The sequence below is a fragment of the Balaenoptera acutorostrata genome, chromosome 7 (genome assembly GCF_949987535.1).
Source record: "Balaenoptera acutorostrata chromosome 7, mBalAcu1.1, whole genome shotgun sequence".
Taxonomy (NCBI): Eukaryota; Metazoa; Chordata; class Mammalia; order Artiodactyla; family Balaenopteridae; genus Balaenoptera; species Balaenoptera acutorostrata.
This window is the reverse complement of record NC_080070.1, coordinates 36295525-36309423: the sequence shown is the minus strand read 5'-3', so window position 1 is coordinate 36309423 and position 13899 is coordinate 36295525. Positions and strand designations below refer to the sequence as shown.

The following is a 13899-nucleotide window of genomic DNA, read 5'->3' as shown; positions in this document are numbered from 1 at the left end:
CTTCTCTCTCACCCCCGTCCTCGTCCACACCACACTCCAGCCGTACCCACATGATCACATTTCTCAAGTACAATTCTAAATCTTTTGGATTCTCCCTTTCTTCCTTTCCACGTCTTTCTTTTTCGAGTAATAAATTCCTCATTCTTAATACATTCTTCCAATGCAATGGAACTGTACTTTTTACCTCTTCAACAATACATTTCTCTCTAATGTTAAGTCTCAACCTAGGATCCATGGGTAGAATTCAGGAGGTCTATGAATATGAATGGAGGAAAAAGAGTATTCTCACTTTCACGTCTAATTAATAAAACTTAATATTTTCTTCTATTATGAATGTAGGTAACAAACCACAATAGTATTGGCAGTATCTGTGGCATTGTCCTCAAAAAAAATTACAGATGTTTTCATCTGTTGGCAAAAATATCTAGAAATATTAGTTATGCTTATTACTACTTAAAAATTATAGTGGTTATTAAACCTGACATTGTACATTCTTATTTAATGTATTTACAAAGAAGCACATTTATTAATATTTCACAAATGTGGCTTTTTAAATATTTTGAAAACTGAATTTCAGCATAACTGATTTCCTTTCTAACTTCTTACATTTTTTTTAAGACTCTTGATTAATATTATTGTCTTTTTTTTTTTTTTAAAGACAGTGAAATAGAAAGTCTTTATTTATTTATTTATTTATTTATTTATGGCTGTGTTGGGTCTTCGTTTCTGTGCGAGCGCTTTCTCTAGTTGTGGCAAGTGGGGGCCATCTCTTCATCGCGGTGCGCGGGCTTCTCACTATCACGGCCTCTCTTGTTGCGGAGCACAGGCTCCAGATGCGCAGGCTCAGTAATTGTGGCTCACGGGCCCAGTTGCTCCGCGGCATGTGGGATCTTCCCAGACCAGGGCTCGAACCCACGTCCCCTGCATTGGCAGGCAGATTCTCAACCACTGCGCCACCAGGGAAGCCCCTAACTTCTTACATTTTATTTTATCCAATTCAATTTTTTTCTGAGGAGGCCATTCTTGACTTTAATGGAGTGTCAAAGGGTTCAAGATGCAAATGGCACTTACTTAGTTGTATCCTAGTTTACAAGGCTTTCCTCCCACTCTCCTCTGAAACCAAGGACAATTTTCATTCATTTTTATATCCACATGGCTAACATAATTTATAGCACACAGTAGGTACTGAAAAATGTTCACTGACTGAATAATGGAATAAAAGAATGAGAAATCACCTGTCACACAAATATCCTGAACACAGAAGACAATATTTCTCAAAGTGTAGTCATGGAAGCTCTAAATCACAATCACCAAGATGCTTGTGAAAATGCATATTCATGGGCCCTATCTCAGATCTTTTGAATCTGAGTCCCTAGAAGTGTAGAATTTTCAATTATAACAGTTTATCCAGACATTTCCTTTACATGCTAACGTTTGAGAACCTGTTCCAGTAGGCTATTGTGATGCACAGCAGCCTTAAAAAATAAATAAAAGCATGAGCTTTTGTAAATAATTTCAGCTCCCTGGGCTCTATTTTCTTTCTCTGTGAAGTGATTCTTTAATGGCTGCACCCTATTCTCCTCAATATCGTATGGGTTTTGTAGTCAGTGCCACAGAAGGAAGTAAGGCAGGACTTACTCCTTGCTCAGAATGAAGAATGAAGAGTCTTCGGGCATGTGCTCCTATTGGTTTGGTCCTGTGGGGTCCATGGTCCCTGCAGCTCGTTGACTGACTCCAAACAATATACCACCTACTCAGATCCACTGGTCTTATGAAATAATGTTTGCCAGACAGCAGTTCTCTTTTCTTCACCTCCCCTGTCAGGTCTAGGCAGCTTTTAGTCTGTTTTTCAGAGGTGGGCTGGGGATAGACGAAGTAATTTGAATTTGCAAAGCCAACACGTATTATCCTGGTACAACTCTGGCCATACTGTCCCTGGGACAGTTTCCATCAGACGTGATGAACGGACTAAAGATAGCCAACCAAGCCGACAAACAGAACAGTTAGAGTGGAGGAAAGGCCAGTTAACCGTTTAATTTTATTCCTGTTTCATACTAGGTCAAGAGTATCCACATTTCTTGGCTGGCTGAACACTATTTTAAAATTTTTGCACCTTTAAAATGTAGATCACTATTCCATTCAGATATCATTTTACCCCAAATTTTATAAGACACTAAAGTTTTAAACATGTTAAAGAAAAATTTGATCCCATTTTCAGCCAGCTTCAAGAAAAATTATAATTTGAAAATATTTTCATTCGTTAGGAAAGATCAATTTACAATACTTTCCTATTTTTCTATGAAAATATACCTTCATCCACTTTGCAAAAATTATATTATTTCTTAGAAGTCACTTCACCTTGTCACTGAATGCAGACACCCTCATATTAACTTTTTGCTTTGCCACACCAGGTTTCTAAGGAGAAAAAAATATTTTTTATTCATATGGAAGAGGCTTTGATTTGTATCATGAAGTCCAATAGGAGACGGAAAGCTATTTGAACGCAGATAGAATGTCTTGGGAATTTTTGCATCCTTTACAGTGTGTTTTATACACAGTAGAACTTTAAAATTTTTTTATTTGAAAGAAATTGAATGTTCTGAAGCAATAATGATAGCTAATAAATATTAACTACATAGCTAAGAAACATTAAGTATATGGGTACCAGCACTATTCTAAGTACTTTATAAATCAATGTATTTAACAACCCTAGGACGTTGTTACTTACTACCCCCTTTCTAGAGAGAGAGGCCAGAAGAGCAAAGTAACTTGCTCAAGGTCACACTACTAGTAAGTGTTGAGTCAGGATCTGAACCCCGGCAGACTGTCTCCGGAGCTAGTATTCTTATTTCCAGCACTGAACACTGAAGTCTTTATTGTTTTAACAGAAAATTGCAATGATCCATATTTAACGGAAGAATAGTTTCCCTCTGAAGTTAATGTTGAAAGCCCCTTCCAGTACACTGTCCTGGCCTTTTCACTGTTAAAAGGTTCTTTGGTGCTTATTTGAAACAGATGCAAACACTTAAAACATCCATTCACATTGTGTTTCCCTGTGATTTGCTGGATTATGTCAGGTTTCCTCCAGGAGACCCATTTCTAAATGACTGTCTGATTTCATTCGCCTTGCTACTCCTTCACAGACCTGCAGCTTCATGGATCTGTTCAAGCACGGTTGGTCGGAGGTTGATTAGTGCGTCTCTTGCCAACATTCTGTCTCCATCTGTTGTAGAAAGCTCTAGGACAGCCAGGAGAAGAAGCTGGGTAGGTTTTTCAAAGCAGTTTCTTCAACCAAGCTTTTTGGCAAGACATGACGACGGGCTAATGGCAGTGCAAAGTTTATTCTCACATACTTTAAACTCCTGGAGTTATTAGTTGGGAGTTACTTAAAAGCCTGTGCCTTTCAAATGGTTTGCTTTTTTCCAGGGTATTGTTCTTCAGTAAACATAAGATTAAGTTGACTTTCTCTTTTCATAAATTTTGCTTTTTAACTCTATTTTTATTCCTTGCTCAACTCTTTTGATTATTTAAACTGTATATATCTTATAATTTTGCACGCAGAATGACAGGGCAGAAATGTCACTGTGAGTCCTTAGTGTGGGACAGTCCTATCTCTTTTGTCTCTAAGGATAGATTAATGACAGTATCATTTTAATGTGCTGTATTTTTATCTATGGTAACAGGAATGATTTGGCATTGTCAGGCAATGATTGCTTTGGTTAAACAAAGTTTCTGATGAACAAAAATATGTCATGGCATCAGAAGGTCCTTCAGAATCTTGTTTTATGTCAAAGTTATCTCAATGGTTATCACTTAAAATCATATTGGGGAAATGTTTGAGACACAATTAAAGAAGATATGTTTGGATTATAGTTAGATTTACTGAAATTATGTTTCTGAGTCATTTGAGCTGAGAATGGAGAACATTCTCTCTCACAGTGAAGCTTCAGGCTACTCCCATCACAGAGCTCTAATCTGTAGAAGAAACGTAGCAAAAATCTCCTTCTTATAATGAAATCCTTCCGATAATTTTGGCACCTGTATCCTTTAAATGATGCCTACAGCATTTTATTTCATAGCATCTTTTGTGTATTTTTATCAGTGTACTTGTACCTGGTCTGGAAATGTCCTGTTTCTTAATCGTCTCTGTATCCTCCCTTCAGACTCTGTGATTGCGATGGCAGATCTTCAGCACCTGATGTGTTTTGTCTATGTTAGACACAAAGTACAATATTTAACTTGGGTGCTCTTGAAAGAGCTTAAGGTGATGTTGCTTATTTATGAAGTTTCATTTTCAGTACTAAATACAGTGTCGTGGCACCTTTGGGGTTGTCACGATGCTCACTGATTTTTGGTTTTAGGTAGATGAGTGTCGATCTGAGGATTTTTTGTTAGTCTGGTTCATTCCTGCAGTACGGAGTAGCATTTCATTTCTTTTTTTTTTTTTTAGGATGCTTATGACCTCCTTAAATAGCAGTCCAAAAATCGTGTGGCTTGTTTTGATTTTAACCAAAGTTACAGCTGCCTAGCTGTAAAGCAGTCAGTTTCTCTTATTATGACTAGTTCTTCAACTTGTACTGTTTTAAATTGCCTGCAATTAGCATATTTCAACCTTATTTTTAGGTTTAAATTGCAGTGTGAGAGTGTACTCTCCTCTTAGCTAATTAGTGCTATCAAGGAACAGTAGGTTACCTCATTAGTACCATGTGCATTTAATTAAAGAAGAGAAAATTGGAGTTAACCTCATAGTTAATATTTTCACAGAGTGCTTCAACGCCAACACCTTCAATTGGAGTCACACCCCTGTGTATCTAATTATGCACTGGTGCCAAATAAGGTTAGCAAGGGTACTACAAGGCTGTTGACAAAAATAATTTAGATGAAAAAGTGTTTGTTGGATTCTGACAGTAAAATATAACTTGAACGTTTTTTCTTCATCCTCATCTGCCAGCGTCAGGTAACATACTTCTTCATAGGAAATTGAAGGGAAAGAGTAGTTTGGAAGCCATTTTTTTTTTCTGTTTAAATTAATGTTGCTCTTATCTTGAAGAAAATGGCATATAGTGATGTAAAGCATGTACAATCCGTTTCTCAAACAGATCCCCTGAACTTCAGAGATATATTTGAAAAGAATTATTTATAAGATGTAATATTTACATGCATCAAACCACTACAAATACTCCCTGACACCCCTACCACATCCCTCCTTGCTTTTCTTGTTTTCTGATATAATTTCCCTTGTGTATCTTATGAATGGGGATCATCCTTTCATATCATACATGAAGTCTAAGGATGTGTTGTCACATGGTCTACTCAAATGCAGTGTAATCCTTTTGCCCTTCAGACAAAATCTTTTGAAATGTCTAATGCTACTTAGGTAAAAAATGACATTCCATGTCATTTATCAATAAATAATCACTTTGCTTTTACAGATAAAAATGCAAACTATTCATTTGAGTGTATAGAGTAATTTTCAATACAAAGGACACAATTCAACAGGTTTTAACAGAGATTACTGAGTTTAGCTCCATAGTCTTAAATATGTATTTAATGGCAATATTTGTGTTATAGTAATGCAGAGCCAAGGCAGTTTATTTAAAGGGATTCTTGTGATTGTTCTCACATTTCATGACAAGACAGGATTTATGTTCATTCGTATTGGTTATAATTGACTACAAGTCAACAGTTAGCTTTTTCAAAAAGAGATAAAGTTTTAAGGACAAATAGCATCCCATACTCTAAAATCACAGTACCATTTAAAGCTATAGGAATATTTATTAATAAACATCGGCCATAATTTTAGCTTAGAAGTGGGAAGTGAGGCTCCTAAGTCAATATCCTGGTAGGTGATCGATAATTTTTGGCTAGTGGTTATTTCGTATGTTCAAATATTCAAATTAACATCTGCCAAATTATTCCTGTTTTTTAAGTTTATATTTAATACTATTATTAGCTGTGAGACAAAGGTGGAGTAGTCTTGCCTAGGTCAACCTACCAAGATAATAATCCAAATAATAGTTTCTTAAATGATAATGTACATTATTAGCATAAACCTTAAGATTGGAAAAAAAAAAAAAAAAGCCAACTCCTGATTCTCTTTGTTTAATCTAGGAATTGCTTCCAGAAACAAAATTATGTGTCTGTGGCCACTCTTCTGGTGATGGGCATCCTCACAACACATTTGCAGTAAGTTACACTGGGCAATTAGTAATTCAGCTACTATGCACAAGGCCATAGACCCAACCCTGCTAAAGAGATGGTCTGTGATTTTCTATCAGCCACTGCCTTCCATTGATGCAGATGATCAAGAGATGACTAATGTTAAGGCACAGATGTAATTAGTTTGTTTTCTGTTACTTATTATATTCTCACTTCAATTATGTTTCATCAGATATACATACAGTTCACAGTTTCTGTGAGTTGATGGCATTAAAGTTTACCTTATATATATGAGAGCATATGGCTTTTTCACCTCTGTACTTTTCTTGAACCACTACACTTTCCTTGAACAGATTTAGGAATAATTTGATGAGATGGTATTGATATGCATAAAATAAGTGCATTGAGACTATGGATAGATACAATACATATTTTAGGGAAAAGTTGCTGTTCCATGTTCTGCAAGTTACCATATAAATATACCAAGGCCTCTTTTTACATATTCTGTCACTAGAGTGTAATTTGTCTCTTTAGACTATAATATCCAATGAAAATTGCTTCCATGACCCAGTTCACATACTGGTTAGCCTTGGAAATGAATAGCAATCCTGAAGTGGCCGTTCAAGAATTTTTAAATAGGGACTTCCCTGGTGGTCCAGTGGTTAAGACTCCACGCTCCCAATGCACGGGGCCTGGGTTCGATCCCTGGTCAGGGAACTAGATCCCGCATGCTGCAACTAAAGATCCTGCATGTGGCAACGAGGATCCAATGTGCCACAACTAAGACCCAGGGCAGCCAAATAAATAAATAAATAAATTAAAAAAAAAAAAAAAAAAAAAAAAAAAAAGAATTTTTAAATAGAGCAACTTCATGTTTCTATTTACCATGGATACTACCTGTATTCCTAAGGAATTTCTAAATATGTAAGTTGTATATTTTCATATATAGAATTTTTGCTTGTTTCCTTAAGAATTGATGTACTTTTTTAGTTTCCATGGTCTAGAATACTCCTAAATTGACTCACCCAAAACTTATTTTTTTTACTACCATATACATATTTCCTAATTTATGACTGGTAGAACACAACATAATTAAGACTCATAGACAAATAATCAGTGTCTTCCTGAATGAAGAAGAAATATATAATTTCATACCTTAGTTGAAAAAAAGAAAGATTTTTCTCAATAAAAATAGTGTCAGATTAACATGGAATGCTCTTCTTTGTGGAAAATATATAAACTTTAACATTTTTTAAATGTTAGATGCAAAACAAAAATGGAAATGGAAATGTTACAGCAGTAACATGTACTATTTTATGGAAGTAGTGAATGCAGGAGATTGGTAATAAATTTTGCACATGAAATTAGGTTTCATAATGATCTGAAATTATCTAGTTTGGGATTTCATTCATTTTAATTCTAAAGTGTTTGCCCTCCTAAGCTTTCTTTACAATAATAACATTTGAAAAAATAGCAAAAATTAAAAAGTAGTGTTAAGTTTTGCTGAAATTATGTAAATTTATGTGAAATACTAAAATAATCTTCATTTCTAGGTTTCTCTATGTTTTGAAGAAAATAAATTTAAGTTACACTTCAAAAATAACTATATTTTAACCTAGTAAAGAAGATTCATTCAAAATTATACTTAAAAAAATAGTGCATTAAAAATGGAACAGGCAGTATTCTTAATTGGTAACACTTTTTCCTAAAATAATTTCAGTGGAAAAATTGTTTTCTTTAGACTGAAGAGTGAGATGGCTTAACCAATAATAGTGTTTGTTCTTTATGTAAATCTACTTCTACCATTTAAAAAATTATTCTCTACTGATGGAAAAATACATCTACAGCAACAGATCTTTATATTTTCACTGAAATGTTTTCAGAGTAAAAACAAACCATGGAGAAATTAAAGGAATAACTCACAGGTGCCCTGCAGTTCCTCAATGGCAAACCTGAATCTACAGCCCAAGTTTGTGATCACCAATGTATTGGTCTTTCCAGAGGTATGCCACATTGTTCATGGCTGCCTTGAATGCAGTGTTGAACAGGAGTCTGAGGTTGTGCCATGTGTCTGAGACTGCAGTTAGTCTCCAAGAGAGAAAGAACAACAGGATAAATTAGTGAGGTCTGCTGTGGTTGGTGGGGGGAGAGAGCATGGCAGTGCGTAGATCAGGTGTTTTCCATCCCTGCAGTGCACCAAACTTAATACTTCAAATTAGTCACTGAGTGACTTTGCAAATGATGGTTCTTGACTTCACAACACAAGGGAAACATTAAATACTAAGTAGGTGCTTATTTCCTTTATTGATTATATTAAACTTTCTGCAAGCTAAAATGGCTACATAATGTGATTTAAAACCAAGATGCAAACTAAAACAAATACTATTTGTTATTCATAGTTGACAGTTTCTACGTGATGGTCATGGCTCTCTCTCTTAGTATTTGTTAAATTTTATAAGTACTAGTATGCTGGGGTGGTACTCGACTAAGTCTGAGCACCATGAGATTACTGGTGGGATGGAAGGAACAAAGGTATAGAAAGGATAGATAGGTGTATCTAAAACCAGCCCCGTCCCTTTATAATCTATATACCTCACATTTATAATAAATTGTGAACCACTGTAATAGTTTTCTAAATTCTTAAGAGACCGTACATAATGCTCTATCAATGGATTAACTTAATATCACACATATTACTTCCATGATTGATCAACCTTCACAAATAAAAAAACAAAATTTTCAGGCATGTGTTCTAGAGTGGCAGATTAAAATTTTACCCCCTCTCTCCTATAAGTTTATTAACAAGCCTGAAATAAAGTACTATAAATCTCAGGGGAGGAAAGCCACTTACAATCACCAAATGTAGGTTAAAGCCCAAATTATCTTAAAGAAATAGTAATGTTACATAGTTGAGATTAAACAGATGTCAAAAGCTCTCCATCATATCATCCTCTTTCAGGTATTTATGGTGCCAGGTTCCTAACCAAAGATGCAATGAAAATATATTTCAGAGGAGTATTTTCTGGTGTTTCGGTCTGGAAGTAGCCATAAGATGTTGGCCATCATCTAAGTATTGTGTCTCCTTATTATCATGTTGTTGAACAGTAGAGACACTTTTATGAACTCACTAATAGATTATGTTTATTGTGCCTCTACTAATTCACTGCAGTACTGGGCAGTAGTAATTGTACTCACATCATGTCTACCTAAAAATTGTAATCTTAAATTCTATTCCCTGTTTTTTTTAAAAGAAATGTTTGGGCTCCAGAGGTTGTACATTTAATATTCTAAGAGTAACAATTTAATATTCTTATTATAAGTTTGAATTTTATAGGAAAAAGCATTAAGTTCTGGCTTTAAAAGACAAGAAGATGAGTGTAAGTGAGCATCATTGTAAGAGATTTCTTTTCTATACTTGCTTTTCACCCTCAATTTTTTCAAATGATGTATATTTAGCTCCAATCTGGAAAAATCTTCACTTATTTTACTTTTCTTTCAAACTTTAGTAATGGAATTGGTGCCTTTGTTTTTTCCCTGATATATCAAACAGCTTTACAAATGGCTAATTCTGTCAAGATCCTAAATTTCACAACCTTTGGCTTCCCTGCCACACAGTCGCAACCCAAGTTCACTCCTCAAGAAGTAGACCTTGTTGACACCTCATCTGCCTGAATAGCCTTATTAGCACCTACCTGCAGATAATATTATTGTTAGTCTTGCCTATAGGTTTTTACACCTATGTGAATACTATTTTACATAGGACTCTGCCTGTTAGCTCTAAGTGCTAAGGCAATTAATTACGAGAATGCTCAGAGTCTTTGTCTTCTGGATCTTAATTTCAAAATATTTACCACTGGGTCAAATGCATATCTTGATGAACAAAATTTGTTGGACCTATAAATTAAAAATAAAGACTTGGCTGGTCTTGGTCTAGCAGTTTTATATCACATTCAAATTAAATTCTATTGACCACAGTGTCATCTTTTACCCTACACATCTTGATTCTGTTGTGACTGACTCCTGAATGTTTTATTTTGCTGGGAATTGTGGATTGGAGGAAAAAAGGAAAAGGGGATAGTGACAGTTTTAAGAATCTCTTATTTTCTGTTTCAAATTCATCTCTCTTTTTAGGCTTTAAATAAATTCTGCCCAGTACCAAATACTCTGTCCCATGGGCTCTGGAATCAGCTTTCTAGATTGAATATTGGGCAAATTACTTGACCTCTTTTAGCCTCATGCTCTCAATCTGTAAAATTAGGACAATAATAGTATCTGCCTCATAGGGCGGTACAGGGATTACATTTGATAACCCCCAAAAGTACTTAGCATGATGACTAACACATAGGAAGTGTGCAGTAGGTGTTTGAGTCAGTATCTGTAGTATCATCAATATACTCTTGCTTGGACCAAAGAGGCAATTCTGTTTGACATAAATTTAAATATGCATTTGGTATTAACACTAAGGGGCTTTGGGCATCACCTTATGCCATGACCAAAACAGATGGAAATGTTCCTTCCTGAGAGGAAAGTCTTTATATTCATTAATTTAAGTTGAACACTGACTTTTTCCCTCACAAAAATCAGTTATCCAGATGTTTTCTGATTTGTTAAGCTAAGTGAAAGAGAAAGAACCCTGCCTCACCAGAGCTAAATGATGTCCTCAGGCAGTCAAGGAAAATCATGGCTAAAGAATGTTAAGAAAATGATTGTGCTCTCAACTGTCTATATCCAACCAGAACACGTGAAGATAGGAAATTAGGGAATACATGTGGTAGTGGCAGATTATCTCCAATTATTTCTTCCCTTCTTTTTTATAAATGTATTGGCAGAGATTAACCAAGAATTAGAGATAAATTACTACTTATTAGTAGCGTTGATCATTTTAACTAACAAGCTAGAGACAATTAACCTGGGATAAAAATTTTTGGAGAGTCTTTCTATATAAAACCTATATTGCAAGATTTAACTCTTTGCTATTAATGCAAAGTTGTGTTAGTAAAATTTTAAATTTATGTTGAAGCAGTAAAAATCAGATTTCTTAATTCATCATGTTCATTTTGAGTAGTTTGTATTCACTCTTACAATGGGATTGGTATTGTGCTAGATCCTTTGATTTAAAATAAACCTTAAGATAATCAAACATTTCAAACACCTATATTACAGCTGATTCTGTTAATGCCATAACGCTATAATATAGTGACCATATTTAGAGCTACTATTAAAAACCTTCCAGATTCTCCGTTGCAAGTAGAATAAAGGTTTCTGTTTTTAAGCCTTGACTGACATTTGCATGCAACTCCTTGATTAATCTTTTTCTTTCCTAGTATAACTCAAGATATTAGTAATTATCTTTACACACCTCACTCAGCTGGGATGTAGCTCCCTGAGCTCAGTTCATTCTAGACACCTCTCCTGAGTGATTGCCTCTCACCTTTTATTTTATTGCAATATTTGAGACTGCCATGAATTCTCTTGATGTTGGTTCCAAGAAGGACCAGTAGCAGAGCTTTTTCAATGGGGACTCCTCTTTGAAATTTATAATGAATAATTTACTCCCCTTGATGATTCACCAAAGCATTAGTATGACAGAAATCAGGGGCTGATGAAAGGATTATTTATTTAGTTATCTGGTTTTGTTGTTGTTAATATATTTTTCATCAACTAAATTGATACACACACTAGAATATATATGTGGCAATAATGTGAATTTATGTTGCCCATTTGAAGACTGTATTTTTCCTTTCACATTTAAAGTTATTTGTAATGAGCTATTAGTGATAGTCTCTACAAATATGAAATATAATCTGTATTAACTTCTAACAGTTCACTCTATAGTTCTTGCATATTTCTAAACATCACTGGTAAAATGTGTATTCTGTATTTATTATTTGTATTTCTGTTCCTTGTATGTTTCCACATCATTTATTGTAGCATAATAATAAGTGAAAGGCACAAAAAAACAAGTCATCCTAGTGTATACATTTTCACAGCTCATGAGCACACGCACATGCACAAACATACATACACATACATAGCTAAAAGATCAATTATGTAAAAGAATGTCCATGTGTTTTTATTGAGTTCTATCTGCAATTCATTTTTCTTTCTCTTCTTTTTGAAGTTAAATTTTTTACATTTGTAATTTTCATTAGGCAAATGAGTTGTTATGCACATGATTGACAAATTATAGAATCAAACTTTTATTACTGGTACCATTCATGCAGCAATATATTCACTTAAAGATATTTCTAAATAACCAGATTTTTCATATATTTTAATACATAGGATATCATGTTAAACAGTACATGATTCCCATTTGCATTCAAACTTAAACCGGAAACTGCACACTGTACTTTAAATCTTTATCCAGCGGGGTTCAGAAAGCTTACTATTAGCAGAATTTGGTCATGCTGTAATCATACAATGCACCATACATCTTAGATGAAATTGCACTTATTTCCAATTAATTATATTCCTTATCAGAATGGTAATAAATTTGGTGCAAGTAGATTCATGCTACTGATAAAGAATAAAGTCTTATATCAAGTTAAGCTTTTCAAGATGAAACTTTTTTGTTGTATTTAACATTGAGGAACAGCACAAAATGCTCCGGCTCTTGCAGCCATGTTCCTAAGCTCTTTTCCCTGAAGTCGTCATTACCATTCCAGCAGACCTTCTTCCTGTTCTCTCTTAAGAGAGGTAGTGTGAGATATTTTGGAATATTGGCAGAAGTAATCTACCATTCAAATTCAGTGTGTTATAACGTGACACTCCAGAATAACAATATAATATCTTAATTCTAATTTAGGATTTAAGTTGTAAAATATTTAGTGGGGCTTAAAAAAGACAGTATAGAATGAGAGAGAACTGAAGAGATATTACTTAAGTACTCTTATGTAAGAGTATTCTTAAGAGATACTACAGTGAAAAGGAGGCATCAAGTAAATATCTCAGAGATAAATTCTCATTAAATTAAGCATAATTCATAAATTCACATGTGGTTGTGTAATTTTAGAGAGAGAAAGAATGTTGGAAAAATGATATCAAAATTTGATAAACAAGCTTAAAGGTTTAGAAATTTAATGTTATATATGCAATATTTTCTTTTTTTTTTTTTTTAATTTTATTTATTTATTTATTTATTTATTTTTGGCTGTGCTGGGTCTTCGGTTCGTGCGAGGGCTTTCTCTAGTTGCGGCAAGTGGGGGCCACTCTTCATCGCGGTGCGGGGACCGCTCTTCATCGCGGTGCGCGGGCCTTTCACTATCGCGGCCCCTCCCGTTGCGGGGCACAGGCTCCAGACGCGCAGGCTCAGCAGCTGTGGCTCACGGGCCCAGCTGCTCCGTGGCATGTGGGATCTTCCCAGACCAGGGCTCGAACCCGTGTCTCCTGCATTAGCAGGCAGATTCTCAACCACTGCGCCACCAGGGAAGCCCCTGCAATATTTTCTTGATACATAGGTAATCAATATAAAATTAGAAGAAGTAAAATAATATGAATAACGTGTACTGTTGTTTTATCTTTATTTCTCCCTAAATCGTTGTTGCCTGTAAGTTGCATCTCTCTTATACTGTCTTATGTTAAGGGTGAAAAACATACTTCATTTGCATATTAAGTCTGGAAAATATACTTCTTTTGCATGTTTACCCTTGTCTTTCTGTATATTACCTACGTAGTCATTCTGCTTTATTGGAGGGGTTGTGCCCTGTTAGTGCATTGCCAAAATAAGGAGGCGAGGGT

At 34.9% G+C, this 13899-nt stretch overlaps 1 protein-coding gene across 12 annotated transcripts in view; it reads left to right on the top strand.

Moving 5' to 3' along the window:
• FOXP2 (forkhead box P2) overlaps nucleotides 1–13899 on the top strand; it is a 531392-nt gene that overhangs the window by 407602 nt on the left and 109891 nt on the right. For 7 of the 12 annotated variants that reach the window (XM_057550253.1, XM_057550255.1, XM_057550248.1 and 4 more), the window contains one exon: nucleotides 6112–6186. The exons of the other annotated variants lie outside the window; for them this stretch is intronic. In XM_057550253.1, coding sequence (XP_057406236.1) covers nucleotides 6112–6186 — 75 coding nt within the window. The remainder of the gene's footprint in view (nucleotides 1–6111; nucleotides 6187–13899) is intronic. 12 annotated transcript variants of the gene reach the window in all.